The following is a 17,215-nucleotide window of genomic DNA, read 5'->3' on the forward strand; positions in this document are numbered from 1 at the left end:
CCCAGTTTATCTAACCTTTCTTGGTAAGTGAGACCTTCCATCCCACGTATCAATTTTGTTGTTAGTCTCTGCAACTGCTCTAAAACTGCAATATCTTTCCTGTAATGTGGTGCCCAGAACTCAAGAAAGCAGATAGCAGGATAATACACTGGAAACCCGAAAAGTATTATCAGTACCAGTGTTCTCCCCAGAATTTGTTTCCAGCCGGGTGGCATGAAATAGTAGCCGGGTGGCATGAAATAGTAGCCGGGTGGGGCGAGACGAAAATGCAGGGCAACTCTGCTTACAGCATAGGAGGAGGTGAGGAGCTGAGCTGATGTCAGCCGGGTGGTCACCAAATCTAGCCGGGTGGAGCACCCGGCTAAAAGAGCCTGGGGAGAACACTGCGTACGGACAGAGGGAGGAAGGGAAGGCAGGCATATAAGGCAACATGGAAACAAAGAGCACCTGCAGCCAGAAACAATAGTATTTTATAAAGAGGACAAACAGACAAGTCAAAGAACATTTATATCACCCTTTTCTCCTGGGGGAATCAAAGAGCAAGGGCTTCAGCCACTAAAGGTGCGCTCTATAGGCAGAAGCAGCATTAGGAAGCCTTGCCCAAGGTCTCCTTACTAAGTAGGTGCTGGCTTAAGGAACAGGAAGCGATGAGATTTAAACTCTGGTTTCCTGTGTCAGAGGCTTATTTTTATTAGAAAACTAAGATTATATTAAAGGGAACCTGATGCGAAAGGGATATGAAGGCTGCAATATTTATTTATAAAACAATACCAGTTGCCTGGCTGTCCTGATGATCTCTTTGGCTGCGGTAGTGTCCGGTTTTGAAACAAGCTTGTGACTGGCAGAGTCAGAGCTTAGTCAGAACACATGAGCTGTACACCCTTTCTTCAGTGGCTTTTAGTACCAGAGGTAGAGGATTAGCAGGACAGTCAGGCATTTAGCATTGTTCAAAATAAAATAAATATGGGAGTCTCCATAGCCCTCTCACTGTAGGGTCACTTTAAGCTGACACAGACAATGTGGCAGGAGAGCAGGTCCTACTGCTCAGCCTGTTGCCGTAATGCTTTCCTAATAGACGCTCTGAGCCATCAATCACTTGGCAGGTGTGACTAAAGCAAACAGAAGCTTTGCTCCCACCCAGACTACGTGGCCTGCATTGCTGTGGTGGCCATGTCACTTAAGCAGGTGGGGGGGGCGGGTACAGTGAGAGAATGATGTATTTGAGCCCCTGCAGATTTTGCTAATTTTATCTCTGGCCAAGAAATCACCAGACTATAAATGTAATTGAAGCTGTGTGAGACAGAACACTACATCAGCCCTCAAAAACCTAATGGACATATTTCAGCATAAAATCTATTACCATCTGCCAGGCCCACAGGAGACCCCCCCATCTTTGTGCCCCCCTTCCCCCCGGGCCTTGCAGAGTGCAGGCAGTTTACACTCACCTGTTAGCCGGGGGCATGTGTTCTCTCCATCGCTGGCACTCCTCCGTGAGTCTTCTCTCCCAGGGCGCCTGTGTTGCCTGATTAACGCTAGAGGCCCAACTCCAGAGTCCAACCACTAGCACGTACCTTGCATGACCACGTACATGTGCCTAGTGTTCTGCCTCTAGCGTTTGTCATGGGACACGGCACCCTGGGAGAGAAGAAACATGGAGGAGAACCCAGCAACTACGGAGAGAAGACACCGAAAGTGCACCAGCTGACAGGTGAGCATAAGTTTCACTGTCAACACTGCATGTACAGTGATGTGAAAAACTATTTGCCCCCTTCCTGATTTCTTATTCTTTTGCATGTTTATCACACTTAAATGTTTCTGCTCATCAAAAACTATTAACTATTAGTCAAAGATAACATAATTGAACACAAAATGCAGTTTTAAATGATGGTTTTTATTATTTAGTGAGAAAAAAAACTCCAAATCTACATGGCCCTGTGTGAAAAAGTGATTGCCCCCCTTGTTAAAAAAATAACTTAACTGTGATTTATCACACCTGAGTTCAATTTCCGTAGTCACCCCCAGGCCTGATTACTGCCACACCTGTTTCAATCAAGAAATCACTTAAATAGGAGCTATCTGACACAGAGAAGTAGACCAAATGCACCACAAAAGCTAGACATCATGCCAAGATCCAAAGAAATTCAGGAACAAATGAGAACAAAAGTACTGTAATTGAGATCTATCAGTCTGGTAAAGGTTATAAAGCCATTTCTAAAGCTTTGGGACTCCAGCGAACCACAGTGAGAGCCATTATCCACACATGGCAAAAACATGGAACAGTTATGAACCTTCCCAGGAGTGGCTGGCCGACCAAAATTACCCCAAGAGCGCAGAGAAAACTCATCCGAGAGGCCACAAAAGACCCCAGGACAACATCTAAAGAACTGCAGGCCTCACTTGCCTCAATTAAGGTCAGTGTTCACGACTCCACCATAAGAAAGAGACTGGGGCAAAACGGCCTGCATGGCAGATATCCAAGGCGCAAACCACTTTTAACCCCCTTGCCGGTCCAATTCCTGCCGGCAAGGGGGCAGCGCAGCACTTTTTTTTTTTTTTCAAATCATGTAGCAAGCCCAGGGCTCGCTACATGATAGCCGCTGAGCGGCGGCATCCCCCGTTCAGAACGGGATTTCCTGCAGGACTTCCCCGGTCGCCATGGTGACGGGGCGGGATGACGTCACCGACGTCATAGGGAATCCCGATCCACCCCTCAGCGCTGCCTGGCACTGATTGGCCAGGCTGCGCAGGGGTCTGGGGTGGGGGGGGGGGGGGGGTGGCTCGGCGCGGCGGGTAGCGACGAATCGGCGGCAATCGCATACCACACGCAGCTAGCAAAGTGCTAGCTGCGTGCAGGAAAAAAAATTATGCAAATAGGCCCAGCGGGGCCTGAGAAATCCTCCTGCGCAGGTTACTCCGAGCTGAGCTCGGGATAACCGGCAAGGAGGTTAAGCAAAAAAAACATTAAGGCACGTCTCAATTTTGCTAAAAAAAAATCTCAATGATTGCCAAGACTTTTGGGAAAATACCTTGTGGACCGACGAGACAAAAGTTGAAGTTTTTGGAAGGTGCGTGTCCCGTTACATCTGGCATAGAAGTAACACAGCATTTCAGAAAAAGAACATCATACCAACAGTAAAATATGGTGGTGGTAGTGTGATGGTCTGGGGTTGTTTTGCTGCTTCAGGACCTGGAAGGCTTGCGGTAATAGATGGTAGGCCTGAACGATTTTAGGGAAAAATTGAATTGAGCGATTTCTGTCTGAAATCACGAATTTGATTTGATTTACGATTTCCTTCAAATCAAGCTTTGTTTTCCTCTGTGCCTCTCTGTCCCCGTCTCTCTCTTTGTGCACCATCTGGGTGTCTCTCTGTGCCCCCTGTCCCCCTTCCAGCACGAGTCCAGCGATGCCAGTCTGTCCACTTCGCCACCTGCAGGCTCTAATGCACGGCATACTTTTCTGTGTCATGTGACATACAGGAACCAGGAAGTATGCCGTGCACAAGAGCTGGCAGATGGCGAGAGAGGATGGAAAGCACTCGACTCCTGTCCAACACTACCGATGCTGCGGGCTGCACGCGCTGAGACTTGGGGGAAGTTTGAAGCCGCTTATTCAAGCTTCCCCCATGTGGAAATAAAATCATCTCAGAAATTGCCACTTTGACGATTCCGAAATTGTGAGCTTGGTGATCACGATTTCGATTTAAATTCGACTTATCTTTCAGGCCTAATAGATGGAACCATGAATTCTATTGTCTACCAAAAAATCCTGAAGGAGGATGTCCGGCCATCTGTTCGTCAACTCAAGCTGAAGCGATCTTGGGTGCTGCAGCAGGACAATGACCCAAAACACACTAGCAAATCCACCTCTGAATGGCTGAAGAAAAACAAAATGAAGACTTTGCAGTGGCCTAGTCAAAGTCCTGACCTGAATCCTATTGAGATGTTGTGGCATGACCTTAAAAAGGCGGTTCATGCTAGAAAACACTCAAATAAAGCTGAATTACAACAATTCTGCAAAGATGAGTGGGCCAAAATTCCTCCAGAGCACTGTAAAAAACTCGTTGCAAGTTATCGCAAACGCTTGATTGCAGTTATTGCTGCTAAGGGTGGCCCAACCAGTTATTACGTTCAGGGGGAATTTCTTTTTCACACAGGGCCATGTAGGTTTTGAGTTTTTTTTCCTCACTAAATAATAAAAACCATCATTTTAAAGTGCATTTTGTGTTCAATTATGTTATCTTTGACTAATAGTCAACGGTTTTTGATGAGCAGAAACATTTAAGTGTGACAAACATGCAAAAGAATAAGAAATCAGGAAGGGGGCAAATAGTTTTTCACACCACTGTAGTTCATCTCAAAATCGAACACCACCACCACTGCGCTCTCAACCTGATGACGATCTACTACTATCTTCCGTCTGGCACAAACAACTGATTTCAGACAAAAAAAAAAACCATTGGTCACGCATCGATTTCTAGCAGATTCAATCAAAATGATCAAATCTGCCTGATATTGATGGGGGGGGGGGGGGGGGGGGATGAATCGCTAAATATATGGCCACCATTAGTTAGCATTCATGGTTTATAGTCTGCCTATAGCTCTCCAATACACAGAATCTTACTACGAACATTTGAAACATGTTTAGTAATAAGGCACTGCCTGTAGCAGTAATCTTCTTCGCCTCTACTACTGCGTATGGCTGACAGTGCCCCACATAGCAGCATTCAAATCTTGGAATAAGTACCGTATATTCTGGCGTATAAGACGTCTGGGCGTAACGTATAAGACGACCCCCCAAGTTTTCCAGTTAAAATATAGAGTTTGGGATATACTTGCTGTATAAGACTACCCCTCTTCCAACGCACACCAAATAAAATACAAAAAAACTCATATACTGTTGCTATGTATGAACAGATACTGGTGCTGTACTGTATGTGGTGCCCAGTATATAGGCGACTGACTGGTTGGATTGGTCAGCTCTCCTTGTTTACCTGATTATCAGAGCGGTATGGAATAGATCACGCTGTGCCCATAAAGCACGGCTCTATCACCTTTCTGGCCCACCCTTGCATCCTATTTACCTCCTTCTCTGTCTCTCAGATCTCGCACATGTGTGCCTGGCGGTAACAGGATAGGGTGCATCACCCGGCATCAATAATACCCGGCGTATAAGACGACCCCTGACTTTTCAGATGATTTTCAAGGATTAAAAAGTAGTCTTATACGCAGGAATCTACTGTAAAACATAAAACTGGGATACTTACAATTCTTTTGTAGTTTTTCTGCCAGGTTACAACCTGATGTATGACATCAATTCTAGCAAAAGACAAAACAGACAAGATCAGAAGCGGTCAGCAGTCAGAAGAGAAGAGGTCAGTGTGTCCACCTCATAAAATGACCGGCATTGTAGAAAGATCTCTGACCTGGGGGGTACATCAAACACGTCGGGGTGTAGGTGGACCAGGCCTTGTGGCTCCTGCTCCGGGTGAATCAGAGACTCCAGCCAGACTGGCTTGGGCGAGAGATGGGAGGGCACTGGAACATTACACCTTCTCAGGATGGGCTGCGATAGGTCAATGGGAGGTCGATGGACTGAAATAGTTACATAGTTATTTGGGTTGAAAAAAGACAAACGTCCATCGAGTTCAACCAGAAAACAAAGTACAACACCAGCCTGCACCCTCACATATCCCTGCTGATCCAGAGGAAGGCGAAAAACCCTTACAAGGCATGGTCCAAATAGCCCCAAAAGGGGAAAAACATCCTTCCTGACTCCAGATGGTAATCAGATAAAATCCCTGGATCAACACCACTGGGCATTACCTAGTAATTACAGCCATGGATGTCTTTCAATGCAAGGACAGCATCTAAGCCCCCTTTAAATGCAGGTATAGAATTTGCCATAACTACTTGTGGCAATGCAGTTCACATCTGAATCACTCTTACTGTAAAAGAACCCTTTCCTAAATAAATGGCTAAAAATGTTTTCTTCCATGCGCAGATTAGGTCCTCTAGTCCTTTGTGAAGGCCTAGGGACAAAAAGCTCATCTGCCAAGCTATTATATTGCCCTCTGATGTATTTATACATGTTAATTAGATCCCCTCTAAGGCGTCTTTTCTCTAGACTAAATAAACCCAGTTTATCTAACCTTTACTGGTAAGAGAGACCTTCAATCCGTCGTATCAATTTTGTTGCTCGTCTCTGCACCTGCTCTAAAACTGCAATATCTTTCCTGTAATGTGGTGCCCAGAACTGAATTCCATATTCCAGATGTGGCCTTACTAGAGAGTTAAACAGGGGCAATTTTATGCTAGCAGCTCGAGTTTTTATTTCCCTTTTGATGCATCCCATTATGAAACAAAGTTAGGAAACCAGCAAGTTTCTGCATTCCTCAGCAGTGACAGCAATTCTTCCATTCTGTCTTGCACAAAGCAAAATAATTGCAGTGACACTAATGTAGCCGAGGTGAACTCTAAAAACTGGAACTAGTTGTACTCAAATTTGCTGTTCTGTCACATAAATTGCCATGCAATAAAAAGAAATAGGCGAAAAGCAATCCTTTGGTTTGACTCACTGCTCTGTAATACTGTATACAGCTTTCTCAGGCACTCTCTTTTGCTGCAGGTTGTTAACATTTAGTCATTGCTGTGGATTTATCATCTGAACTGCCTGTTCGCATACATGCTAAAAGGGCGCTGGGAAATTTGGGTTCAGGGTGAAGCCAAAAAACAGCTCACCCCGTTAAAGCAAACTTCCCGGCAGCGTTAATTACTAATCTCCCTCTAGGCTGCCATGGACTTAGGCATATGCAATTCGCCTGCCAGCTATTTTTCAGAATGTGGGCTCCATCTTTTGCAGGCGCCCAAATTACCTTCTGGGCAATGCTATAGCCGCAATTCACATTACAGCCTAAGGTGGCGCCCAAACGTCCGGCACCCTTTTTGCTTGATTCGGCCTATTCTGGCTGTGACAATTAAAAGGAATATATACAGGTACATAGTTATAATTAAGTGTTTATATAACACAAACATCTTCCTCAGCGCTGTACAGAGTATATAGTCTTGTCACTAACTGTCCCTCAGAGGAGCTCACAATCTAATCCTCACTTTAGTCATATGGTAGGTATTAGTATAGATACAGGAGGAAAAAGGATAAAATACACTAAAAACAGTTCAAAATGGGAGGTAGTGGTGGATTTAAAGGACAACTGAAGTGAGAGATATATGGAGGCTGCCACATTTGTTTCCTTTTATCCAGTACCAGTTGCCTGGCAGCCCTGCTGGTCTATAAGGATGCAGTAGTGTCTGAATAACACCAGAAACAAGCATGAAGCTAATCTTTCAGATCTGACAATGTCAGAAACACCTGATCTGCTGCATGCTTGTTCAGGGTTTATGGCTAAAAGTATTAGGTAGAGAATAGAGGTAGAGAATTAGCAGGACAGCCAGGCAACTGGTATTGCTTAAAATGAAATAAATATGGCAGCCTCCACATCCCTCTTGCTTCAGTTGCCCTTTAACTCCCAACAGAAGACATAAATGGTGTTTATTAGCGTACACTCAGCTTTGCAGGTCGAACGCGGTTCTCCAGGCAATAAGGGAGCAACTGTATTGCAGTCTCTTAGTGCTGGGCACCTCTGCGCAAAGAGCCCATTGTACAGTTACTCCTTCATTGCTTGCATTGGTTTTTTCTTGTATCAGGCCACTTGTGTCTTGTGTTGGGAGGCAAGTCCAGAGCTAGTATGGTAGAGGTGAGCCAGTGCGAAAGTCCATAGGAAACAGTTCTCCAATCACAGCAACGTCTACAACAGGAAGCATTCTAAATTGCTGAATATTGTGGGCGTATTATTACTGCAACCTATCTGAAACCTAACAAGTGTGAGAGGGTGCTGTCCATGCAATCACATTTGTGGAATTTCCATACTGACCATCACGCTGGCTCACCTCAACCATACTAGCGCTCATACTCATTTACCAAGACGTATTACACCACAGCGGGCTCTCTGTCTTTCCTTTATGTGTATGGTTTATAATTATTTTTTATTATTATTATTCTTTTTAATTATTTCTTACATAAGCCTGGTACACACTTACAATTATGATAGGCCACTGATCAATTTTATCCCCTCTGTGCAGTATGAGGGTCAACAGATACTGAATACTATGAGCAGATTGGGTAGGTAAACCCTCACACTACATGGAGATGGTAACATTGGTCAGTGATTGGCCAATGATAATTGTAAGTGTGAGCCAGGCTTTACTAGCTCTTTGAGAGACGGTCTATCAACATTCCATCATACCCATCAAAATAGCATACAAATGCTACTGAGCATGTGCAAAGTCATGCAGCATGTAAATTAACCCCATAATACCCACCAGCAGCATTAACTACACCACCTTTCTTAGGAATTCAACACATTAGACCCAACTATATTGACTCCATTATAAGGACTTAGAGAAGCCTAGATGGTACATGCCTAGACCTGCTAGTCTAAGCTTGGCACCCCAGCTGTGGTGAAACTACAAGTCCCATGAGGCATTGCAATACTCTGACAGCTATAAGCATAACTCGGGAGGCAGAAGCATGATGGGATTTGTAGTTTTGTCACAGCTGGAGTGCCAAGATTAGCCATCAATGTGCTAGACTTTTGACACATACATACATAGCTAGGATCACTGTTACCTAAAACAAACAATTCTGGTAACTTCATGTAACAGCTATGAATGACTGCTGTACAGGCAAGCTGCTTAGCTCCCTGCTGAGCACAGTGTTCTGTTCTATGGAGAGAGGAGGATACGTGGGAGGTGCTACAGTGTGGGGTTGACAGTAGTGTGCAATGCGAACAAGAAACATTTAAAAAAAAAAAAAACATGCTGAGGGAACACTAAACTTATCAGTTTCACATACTTTTGGTGGGTCCGTCTTTTAATCCTGGAGGTAGAATGAGGTTGGGAGGAATCAGTGGCTCTGATGAAAAGGAAGAGAGGAGCTGTGGGAAACAAAAGCAAATTCTGAAAATACAGGCAGCAAACTGGAAATAAAGTTTCCCAACACAGTAAAACAGACGGTTTTAAAAAAGCTATTAAACGTCATTTTTCCATGAGTGGAGGAGGGTCTCATAAAGCACATATACACCAGAAGGAGGGGCAATGTCTTTCTCAGCAGCGCATATCTCCTAAAATGTAATAACCCTTATTCCCACTGTTGCCATAAGCTGCAGCTCATTTTTGAATAGTTTTTTGTTTGTTTGTTTGTTTCATGACTTCAAGCAAACATGTAACATCAAAAAACAAACACAGTTGCTTCCTTTGTCCTCTGCGACCCAATTCCCAATGGCTGGACCTTCCTCTAGCATGCAGCTGCACTCTCCTCCATGTACAAGAGAAGCTGTATTCGCGCATGCAGAGTACAGCCTCGATCGTTCACAGAGGAGGGTGCAGCCCCAAAAACACATCAGACAAGCCCTCGTCGGACATGTTTAGAGGGATCCTGCACAATGGCGATGGCCTCCAACATGGATGCCTCAGGATCATCCAGAAGCGTTCCTCCACGTGGGTAATTTTTTTTTTTTTAAGTTAAAAGCTCCCTTTAAGCTCCCTCCCTTTTTTTAAGTTAAAAGTTAAAAGCTTTAAAAGATAACTGCACTCATATGCAACCACGAAGTTATCCAGTACTCTTCTTAGATACTTTACAATAGTGACTGACACGTTACATGGGGTGATTTGGAATAATCTACACATCCCAACAGCCTCCAGTTTCCTAATCAAGCAATGGTATGTAGTACAATACAAGGGATTGCATCCCAATCATAGAACACCCTGCTGTTCCCTACGGGAGCTGGATCTATCAATAGGAAGTTCTCACTTACACAGTTTACATATTTGTGCTGGAGCAGAAAACGGCAGTGGTGGTTATGCCGATATTGGACTACACATGCGCAGAAGACGCCAACCCATCGGGGGTCGCTGATACTTCAGAGGCTGCCAGCGGGACCTAGAAGGCCGGAGCTGCGGCGAGGGACACAAATGAGTTCTAGGGGCTGGAAGAAGACCCAGGTAAGTAACGCTAAATTTAGTTACTCGTCTCGGAAATCCCTTAACCCCCCCCCCCCCCCCCCAATACCTGACTTTAACCATCTCTCCCCACACTTAACCTTAAAGTGAACCAGAGACGAAGCACCCTCATGTATTTTACCATATATATCAGTGGGAACATTAAAGAAAACACCTACCCTGCTCTCTGTTTCATTCTTCACTGCTCAGCCTGCTTCTAATCAGCCCTGATAAAATCCCTGACTGAGCATTCAGTCTGGCTTTGCTCAGGAATCATTAAAGCTGAGTCATTATAGCAGAGCCAAAAGGGAGCGGGCTTGAAAATACATCAGAGAAGACAGACTCAGCTATAAAGATTCCTGAGCAAAGCCAGACTGAATGCTCAGTCTGGGATTTTATCAGGGCTGCTAAGAAGCAGGCTGAGCAGCAAACAAATGAAATAGAGAGCAGGGTAGGCGTTTTCTCTAATGTTCCCACTGATATATATGGTAAAATACATGCGGGTGCTTCGTCTCTGGTTCACTTTACAGTGGATACGAGATGAACTTTTAGTCATTGCATAATTGTGTTCCTTTCCTATTGTTTATAGGGCATTCCTCAAGCCAAATACTTTTCTGTTTTTGTTTTAATACTCTAATTCCCTATAAACTAAACAAGCTTCGCCCACAGCTTCTCCAGAGAGCCATGGCATTTTCAGACAGTAGCAAGGGCTCATGGGAGCTCAGTCTGGGCAGGAGGAGGTATTACTAGCCAGAGATTTCAGAGGCAGAGGGGAGGAGGATGGAGGGAGGGAGGATGAGGGGAGGGAGGAGAAGGGAGGGGAGGGAGGAGAAGGGAGGGGAGGGAGGAGAAGGGAGGGAAGGAGAGGAGGGAATGGAGGGAAGGAGAGGAGGGAGGGAGGGAGGGAGGGAAGCAGGGGAGGGAGGGAAGGAGAGGAGGGAGGGAAGGAGAGGAGGGAGGGAAGGAGAGGAGGGAGGGAAGGAGGGAAGGAGAGGAGGGAGGGGAAGGAGAGGAGGGAGGGAGGGAAGGAGGGGAAGGAGGGGAGGGAGGGAGGGAGGGAAGGAGAGGAGGGAGGGAGGGAGGGAAGGAGAGGAGGGAGGGAGGGAGGGAAGGAGAGGAGGGGAGGGAGGGAGGGAAGGAGAGGAGGGAGGGAGGGAGGGAAGGAGAGGAGGGAGGGAAGGAGAGGAGGGAGGGAAGGAGAGGAGGGAGGGAGGGAGGGAGAGGAGGGAGGGAGGGAGAGGAGGGAGGGAAGGAGAGGAGGGAGGGAGGGAGGGAGGGAAGGAGAGGAGGGAGGGAGGGAGGGAGAGGAGGGAAGGAGAGGAGGGAGGGAGGGAAGGAGAGGAGGGAAGGAGAGGAGGGAGGGAAGGAGAGGAGGGAGGGAAGGAGAGGAGGGAGGGAGGGGAGGAGGGAGGGAAGGAGAGGAGGGAGGGAGGGAAGGAGAGGAGGGAGGGAGGGAGGGAGGGAAGGAGAGGAGGGAGGGAGGGAGGGAGGGAAGGAGAGGAGGGAGGGAGGGAAGGAGAGGAGGGAGGGAAGGAGAGGAGGGAGGGAGGGAGGGAAGGAGAGGAGGGAGGGAGGGAAGGAGAGGAGGGAGGGAGGGAAGGAGAGGAGGGAAGGAGAGGAGGGAGGGAGGGAAGGAGAGGAGGAAGGAAGGAGGGAGGGAGGGAGGAGGGAGGGGAGGAAGGGAAGGAGGGAGGGAGGGGAGGAAGGGAGGGGAGGAAGGGAGGGGAGGAAGGGAGGGGAGGAAGGGAGGGAGGAAGGGAGGGGAGGAAGGGAGGGAGGGGAGGGAGGAAGGGAGGGGAGGAAGGGAGGGGAGGAAGGGAGGGAGGGAGGGGAGGAAGGGAGGGAGGGGAGGAAGGGAGGGAGGGAGGGGAGGAAGGGGAGGAAGGGAGGAGAGGAAGGGAGGGGAGGAGAGGAAGGGAGGGGAGGAGAGGAAGGGAGGGGAGGAGAGGAAGGGAGGGAGGGAAGGAGAGGAGGGAAGGAGAGGAGGGAAGGAGAGGAGGGAAGGAGAGGAGGGAAGGAGAGGAGGGAGAGGAGGGAGGGAGGAAGGAGGAAGGAAGGAGGGAGGGAGGGAGGGGAGGAAGGGAAGGAGGAAGGGAGGGGAGGGAGGGGAGGAAGGGGAGGGGAGGAAGGGAGGGGAGGAGGGAAGGGAGGGAGGAAGGGAGGGAGGAAGGGAGGGGAGGAAGGGAGGAGAGGAAGGGAGGGGAGGAGAGGAAGGAAGGGGAGGAGAGGAAGGGAGGGGAGGGGAGGAAGGGAGAGGGAGGGGAGGAGAGGAAGGGAGGGGAGGAGAGGAAGGGAGGAAGGGAGGGGAGGAGAGGAAGGGAGGGGAGGAAGGGAGGGGAGGAGAGGAAGGGAGGGGAGGAGAGGAAGGGAGGGGAGGAGAGGAAGGGAGGGGAGGGAGGGAGGAGAGGAAGGGAGGGAGGGAGGAGAGGAAGGGAGGGGAGGGAGGAGAGGAAGGGAGGGGAGGGAGGAGAGGAAGGGAGGGGAGGGAGGAGAGGAAGGGAGGGGAGGGAGGGAGGAGAGGAAGGGAGGGAGGGAGGGAGGAGAGGAAGGGAGGGGAGGGAGGAGAGGAAGGGAGGGGAGGGAGGAGAGGAAGGGAGGGGAGGGAGCAGAGCTGGGACAAGGTCCACCAGCACCCAAGGCTGAGACACCAAAGTGCGCCCCTCCATCCCTCCCACCCCAGCCGTCACACACTGATTGCTATTGGACTAAGAGGAGCCACAGGGCCCACAACCTTCCCAACACCTAAATATCTAGTTATCTGGCTTGCAGTCACTGCCATGTATCCCCTTTTCTTATTTATTTCTGCTTTAAACACAATTAGGAATGACAGCTGAATGAATTCTGCGCCCCCTCCTACACTGCGCCCTGAGGCTGGAGCCTCTCCAGCCTATGCCTCGGCCCGGCCCTGGGAGGGAGGGGAGGGAGGATTAGGTTTTTTCACAGGCTGAGTGCTGAAGATGCAGATAAGCTTGCCTGTGTGCAATGTTTACAAACAACATGGCTGCTGTCGTATCACAGGAAGAAATAATAATATTCTATTGAAGATGTTTGCAGCTAGATTTGCTGTGTAAACTATCTAAACTTTAGATAAGATATATAGACAAGTTAATTGTTATAGTTTTTCATCTCGGATGCGCTTTAACTGTATGTCCCCCCCATACTGTGAAATTTGGGCACCCAGTGCCACAATTTGTTCTGGCTCCCAATGCAGTACCCAAGTTTCTGCCAATAGCAATAGCCCAAATTTTGCACTTTGGTGCATGACACCAGCTAGTCCTATATAATAATGTTGAAGTGTCTCTGCGACCCTGCACTTTGTGTGTGTGTCCCATGTTTTGCACTGCTGCGCATGTGCAGGGAGGGACGAGAGACGCTGAGGGAGGACAGGGCCAGAAAGGGGCGGGCATGCATGCATGACATGCGTGCGGTGGGCACATGCGCAGTGGTGAAAGACCTAGCCCGTTTTTTAAACGGCTAAGGTCACTAGTAGTTAATAAAGTAACAGCTTGATTAAGAATTAATACAGCTTAAGAAAGCATGCTGTCTGGTGAACTGTGTGCTTTCTAATATCTGACCAGCCCTTTGCAAAGTATTTCAGTCCCCACTGATTTCCATCCCTTCTCATCATAAAATCTTACAAAGGAGTATTTTAGATCCATGTCTATTTGTTTCTTGTACAGTAGTAGTGGTGGAGTATGTACCGTATTAGCCATCAGTAAATGCAAGAAGTTTTGAATCAGGATGATACCATTTATTGGCTAACTTAGAAGAGATGTTTTCTTTTTTTTCTTCTAAGTTAGCCAAAAAATAGCATCCTGATTGAAAACTTCTTTCTTGTACAGTAATGCCACATACGGGCCATGCTCATTACAGCCAGTCATATAACCTTCCTTTCTGCAGTACATTCACTCACCCTGACCCCGGCCCCCCTGCTACATGCCAGCAAGAGACCTCTCAGCATCATTCTCCGCTCTGCTCCCTCTCTTCACATGTAGACACTAGACAGGAAGGTCACTGCAATGCTTGTACCGCCATACTTCCGGCGCACATACTACGCGATGAAGCCAGTCGTGCCAGACTCGTCTTCTGCCCACACTGAAACGTCCGCCAGTTGCTGTGCGCTTGCGCAGTATCTATTCTTCTTAAGGCGGCGCTAGTAGTCAATTGAAATATAAGGGAAGAAAGATCTGAATTGTTTAAAGCCGCAGTAATTGTACACTGCCTATTGCATTTAACTGTGAGCTCAATATATGTGTTTATGCAGAGGATGCCGTTACTGTCAAATAATGCAAGCCTCTAGCTTCCCCGCTCCTTATAATTGTCCCTCTTTTCCCTGTTCTTCTTTCCCTTTCAATGGTAGTGGTCATAGTGGTAGTGGTAATAACCTTTGCTGTTTATTTGCCAAAATTGACGCAAGCCTGTTTCCCTAATGTGGTGCCTGTGATAACGTCATTGCACGCATGTAACTTAAAGCAGAACTGAAGAAAGAAAAAACTAAAAGTTTCACTTACCTGGGGCTTCTGCCTGCCGCCTGCAGCCACCTTGTGCCCACAACGTTAGCAAATGATCCTCTGGTCCCCCGCCATGGCTCTGTTTCTTCACTACTGACTTCACTGCTCGCTCCTGCTCAGGACGCGCACGGCCAGGACCACTCAGATGTAGCTGAAGGTGACTGCAACAGTGAAAGTGAGCCGCGGCGGGGGACCGGAGGACGGCAGGGGCGCAAGGCGACTGCATGGGTCTGGCAGAAGCCCCAGGTAAGTTTTTTTTAATAGTTCAGGTTTCCTTTAAGTTTTTTATGAAACATTACACATACCTCCCAACTTTTTGAGACGAGAAAGAGGGACACTTTAGCCATGCCCCTGCCACATCCTTGATTATGCCCCCGCCACGCACCTAGTCACGTATACCATAAAGATTTCATAAGAAAAATTTGTTGATTTATAATTCAAACGACACTGTTCCTTTCTATCCTGGTTCATTTTCCTTCATATTAACATTTTAAAATTAGAAATATATCAATTTAAAGGATGGGAATCAAGTTCACAGTCAATGAAACACATTTTTCAGTAGAAAAATACATATATTCACATAGAAAGAGGGACAAATGAGGAAGTAAGAGAGACAGTGGGACAGGGCTCCCAATGAGGGACTGTCCCTCTGAAAGAGGGACAGTTGGGAGCTATGATTACATAAAAAATTACTGTTTCCTACAGTTCTTTTTTTATGTAATGTTTTATAATAAACTTAAAGCGGACCCAAACCAAACATTTTTTTAATGAAAAAGGTTTAGTTGCACCACTCTGACACATACAAAGATAAATAAACACTCCTTCAAACCTATGAGCATTTCAGTGCATGCTTTTCACCCTTCTCTTTTCATTACTAGGATTATACAGGTGGCAGCCATTAGCAATTCCTCCATTGCCGGACACCATCTACTCCACCAGTTTGCCGGATTCTCTCCCGGCAATATGAAAGGAAGGGATGGGTTCCTCCAATAAATGTAAAATATTTTATATTTGTCATCATGCAGCTGAAAAAAGAAAGGCTGCTATTTATTATTATCATTTAGAAAATAGATTTTATTTCTGAAATCTTGTATTTTTAATTTGGGTCCACTTTAATTTGTTCAAGGTGGTGCAGATTCCTATTGCTTGCTCCACTTCTTCAGAGATGCAACTGGCATATTGCTCTGCACCAGCGCTGCAACCAGGCCTGGATTTACCTCACAGGAGTCTATAGGCACAGAAGTCCTGGTACCCTTAACTTCACCCTCCATGACCCTACAAACTCCACCTGCAAGTGTGCTGACTGGCCCAGCTGTCACTTCTCCCTTACTTCCCTTGCCCGTCATAGGTAGCTACAGGTGCCCCTTGGTATTAGGTAGCCAGAGGTACCCTCAATATTAAGTAGCTAGAGGTGCTTCTTAGTATTAGGTGGCTAGAGGAACCTCAGTATTAAGTAGCTAGAGGTTCCCCTGACTGAAGGGAGATGTCATCAGTGGAATGAGCTGGGTGAGAAACCTCTCATTTACACTCTTATCAGGACTCTGCATAGGGAAGAAGGGAGGGAGGCGCTCAGGGCCTACAGTGCCTTATGGTAAACCCGGCCCTGGCTGCAATGCATCACCCAACCACAGTACACTCCACTTTACTGATGTGCTGAACTTCAGAAAACCCTGGCGAATCAGCAGAGAATATACAGATGTAATGCGTGCTGATTGGCAGGTGGGACAGAGAGCAGTGGTTATTGGAGGTCCAGGAGCATTGTCAAACATGCAGCCTGAGCCTGTACTCTGCACTGTGGCAGAGTGGCTACACCAGGCCTGGGCAAAGTTTTCGTGGTCTGGGCCACCAGCTGCGGACCAAAGGCTTCATTCCTTTTTTGAAAATATCTCTCCCTGCAAAGTTGGGAGCAGCAATAAGAGTGGGTTGACACTCACCTAATCATCACTTCCAGCGTCAGGTCTCCATGGCAACAAGGCATCATGTGACACCGCCATCAGGATGTGCCAGCGTACTATGGGCTTGATTCACTAAACCGTGATATGACAAATAGCACACCTTATCAAAGATATCACACATGATCAATGATATCACACCTTATCAAAGTTAACATGCCTTATCAGAGTAGCATAGCGAGCGCTACAAACTTATGCCTGCTAATTGGCAATGGCACTCGTCCTGCCCTGAGCCCCTGTGGGTTTGTAGCGCTCACTATGCTGCTCTGATAAGGCATATTAACGTTGATAAGGTGTGATATCTTTGATAAGGTGTGCTATTTGTCTTATCACGGTTTAGTGAATCAAGCCCCATATGTGATGTCCTGTTCTATGGAGACCCGAGGCTGGAAGCGGCAATTAGGTGGGTGTTAACACCCTCTTATCATCGCACTCACTTCTGCAGGGAGGGAGGAGAGTAATCAGACCGCCCAGCAGCGGCCCGAGTCAACAGCACATGGGTGTCGGATACGGCCTTTGGGCCGTAGTTTTCCCAGAGCTAGGCTACGCCATGGGGGGAGGGGGGGTGCTTGCTACATGGGGTCAGTTTTAGAGGCACTGAGCAGTGAGCACTTATAATGGGACAGTGGCCGCATTTCTTATGTAGAGTGATGGTGACTGCTGTAGTTGATGTTTGGGATGTTTGGAAGTTATTGTTGC

The 17,215-nt window shown here is 47.4% G+C and overlaps 1 protein-coding gene across 1 annotated transcript in view; it reads right to left on the reverse strand.

Annotated features, from left to right (window-relative positions):
* The window catches only part of MRPL4 (mitochondrial ribosomal protein L4), a 29,064-nt gene extending 14,923 nt beyond the window's left edge, over positions 1-14,141 (reverse strand). The window contains exons 1-4 of the mRNA XM_068274397.1: positions 13,967-14,141; positions 8,909-8,990; positions 5,424-5,592; positions 5,265-5,316 (exon numbers count right to left, since the gene is read on the reverse strand). Of these exons, the coding sequence (XP_068130498.1) occupies positions 5,265-5,316; positions 5,424-5,592; positions 8,909-8,990; positions 13,967-14,017 (354 nt within the window). The 5' untranslated portion in view covers positions 14,018-14,141. The remainder of the gene's footprint in view (positions 1-5,264; positions 5,317-5,423; positions 5,593-8,908; positions 8,991-13,966) is intronic.
* Positions 14,142-17,215: the final 3,074 nt, after the last annotated feature.

This window comes from Hyperolius riggenbachi, chromosome 3 (genome assembly GCF_040937935.1).
Source record: "Hyperolius riggenbachi isolate aHypRig1 chromosome 3, aHypRig1.pri, whole genome shotgun sequence".
NCBI classification, from domain to species: domain Eukaryota; kingdom Metazoa; phylum Chordata; class Amphibia; order Anura; family Hyperoliidae; genus Hyperolius; species Hyperolius riggenbachi.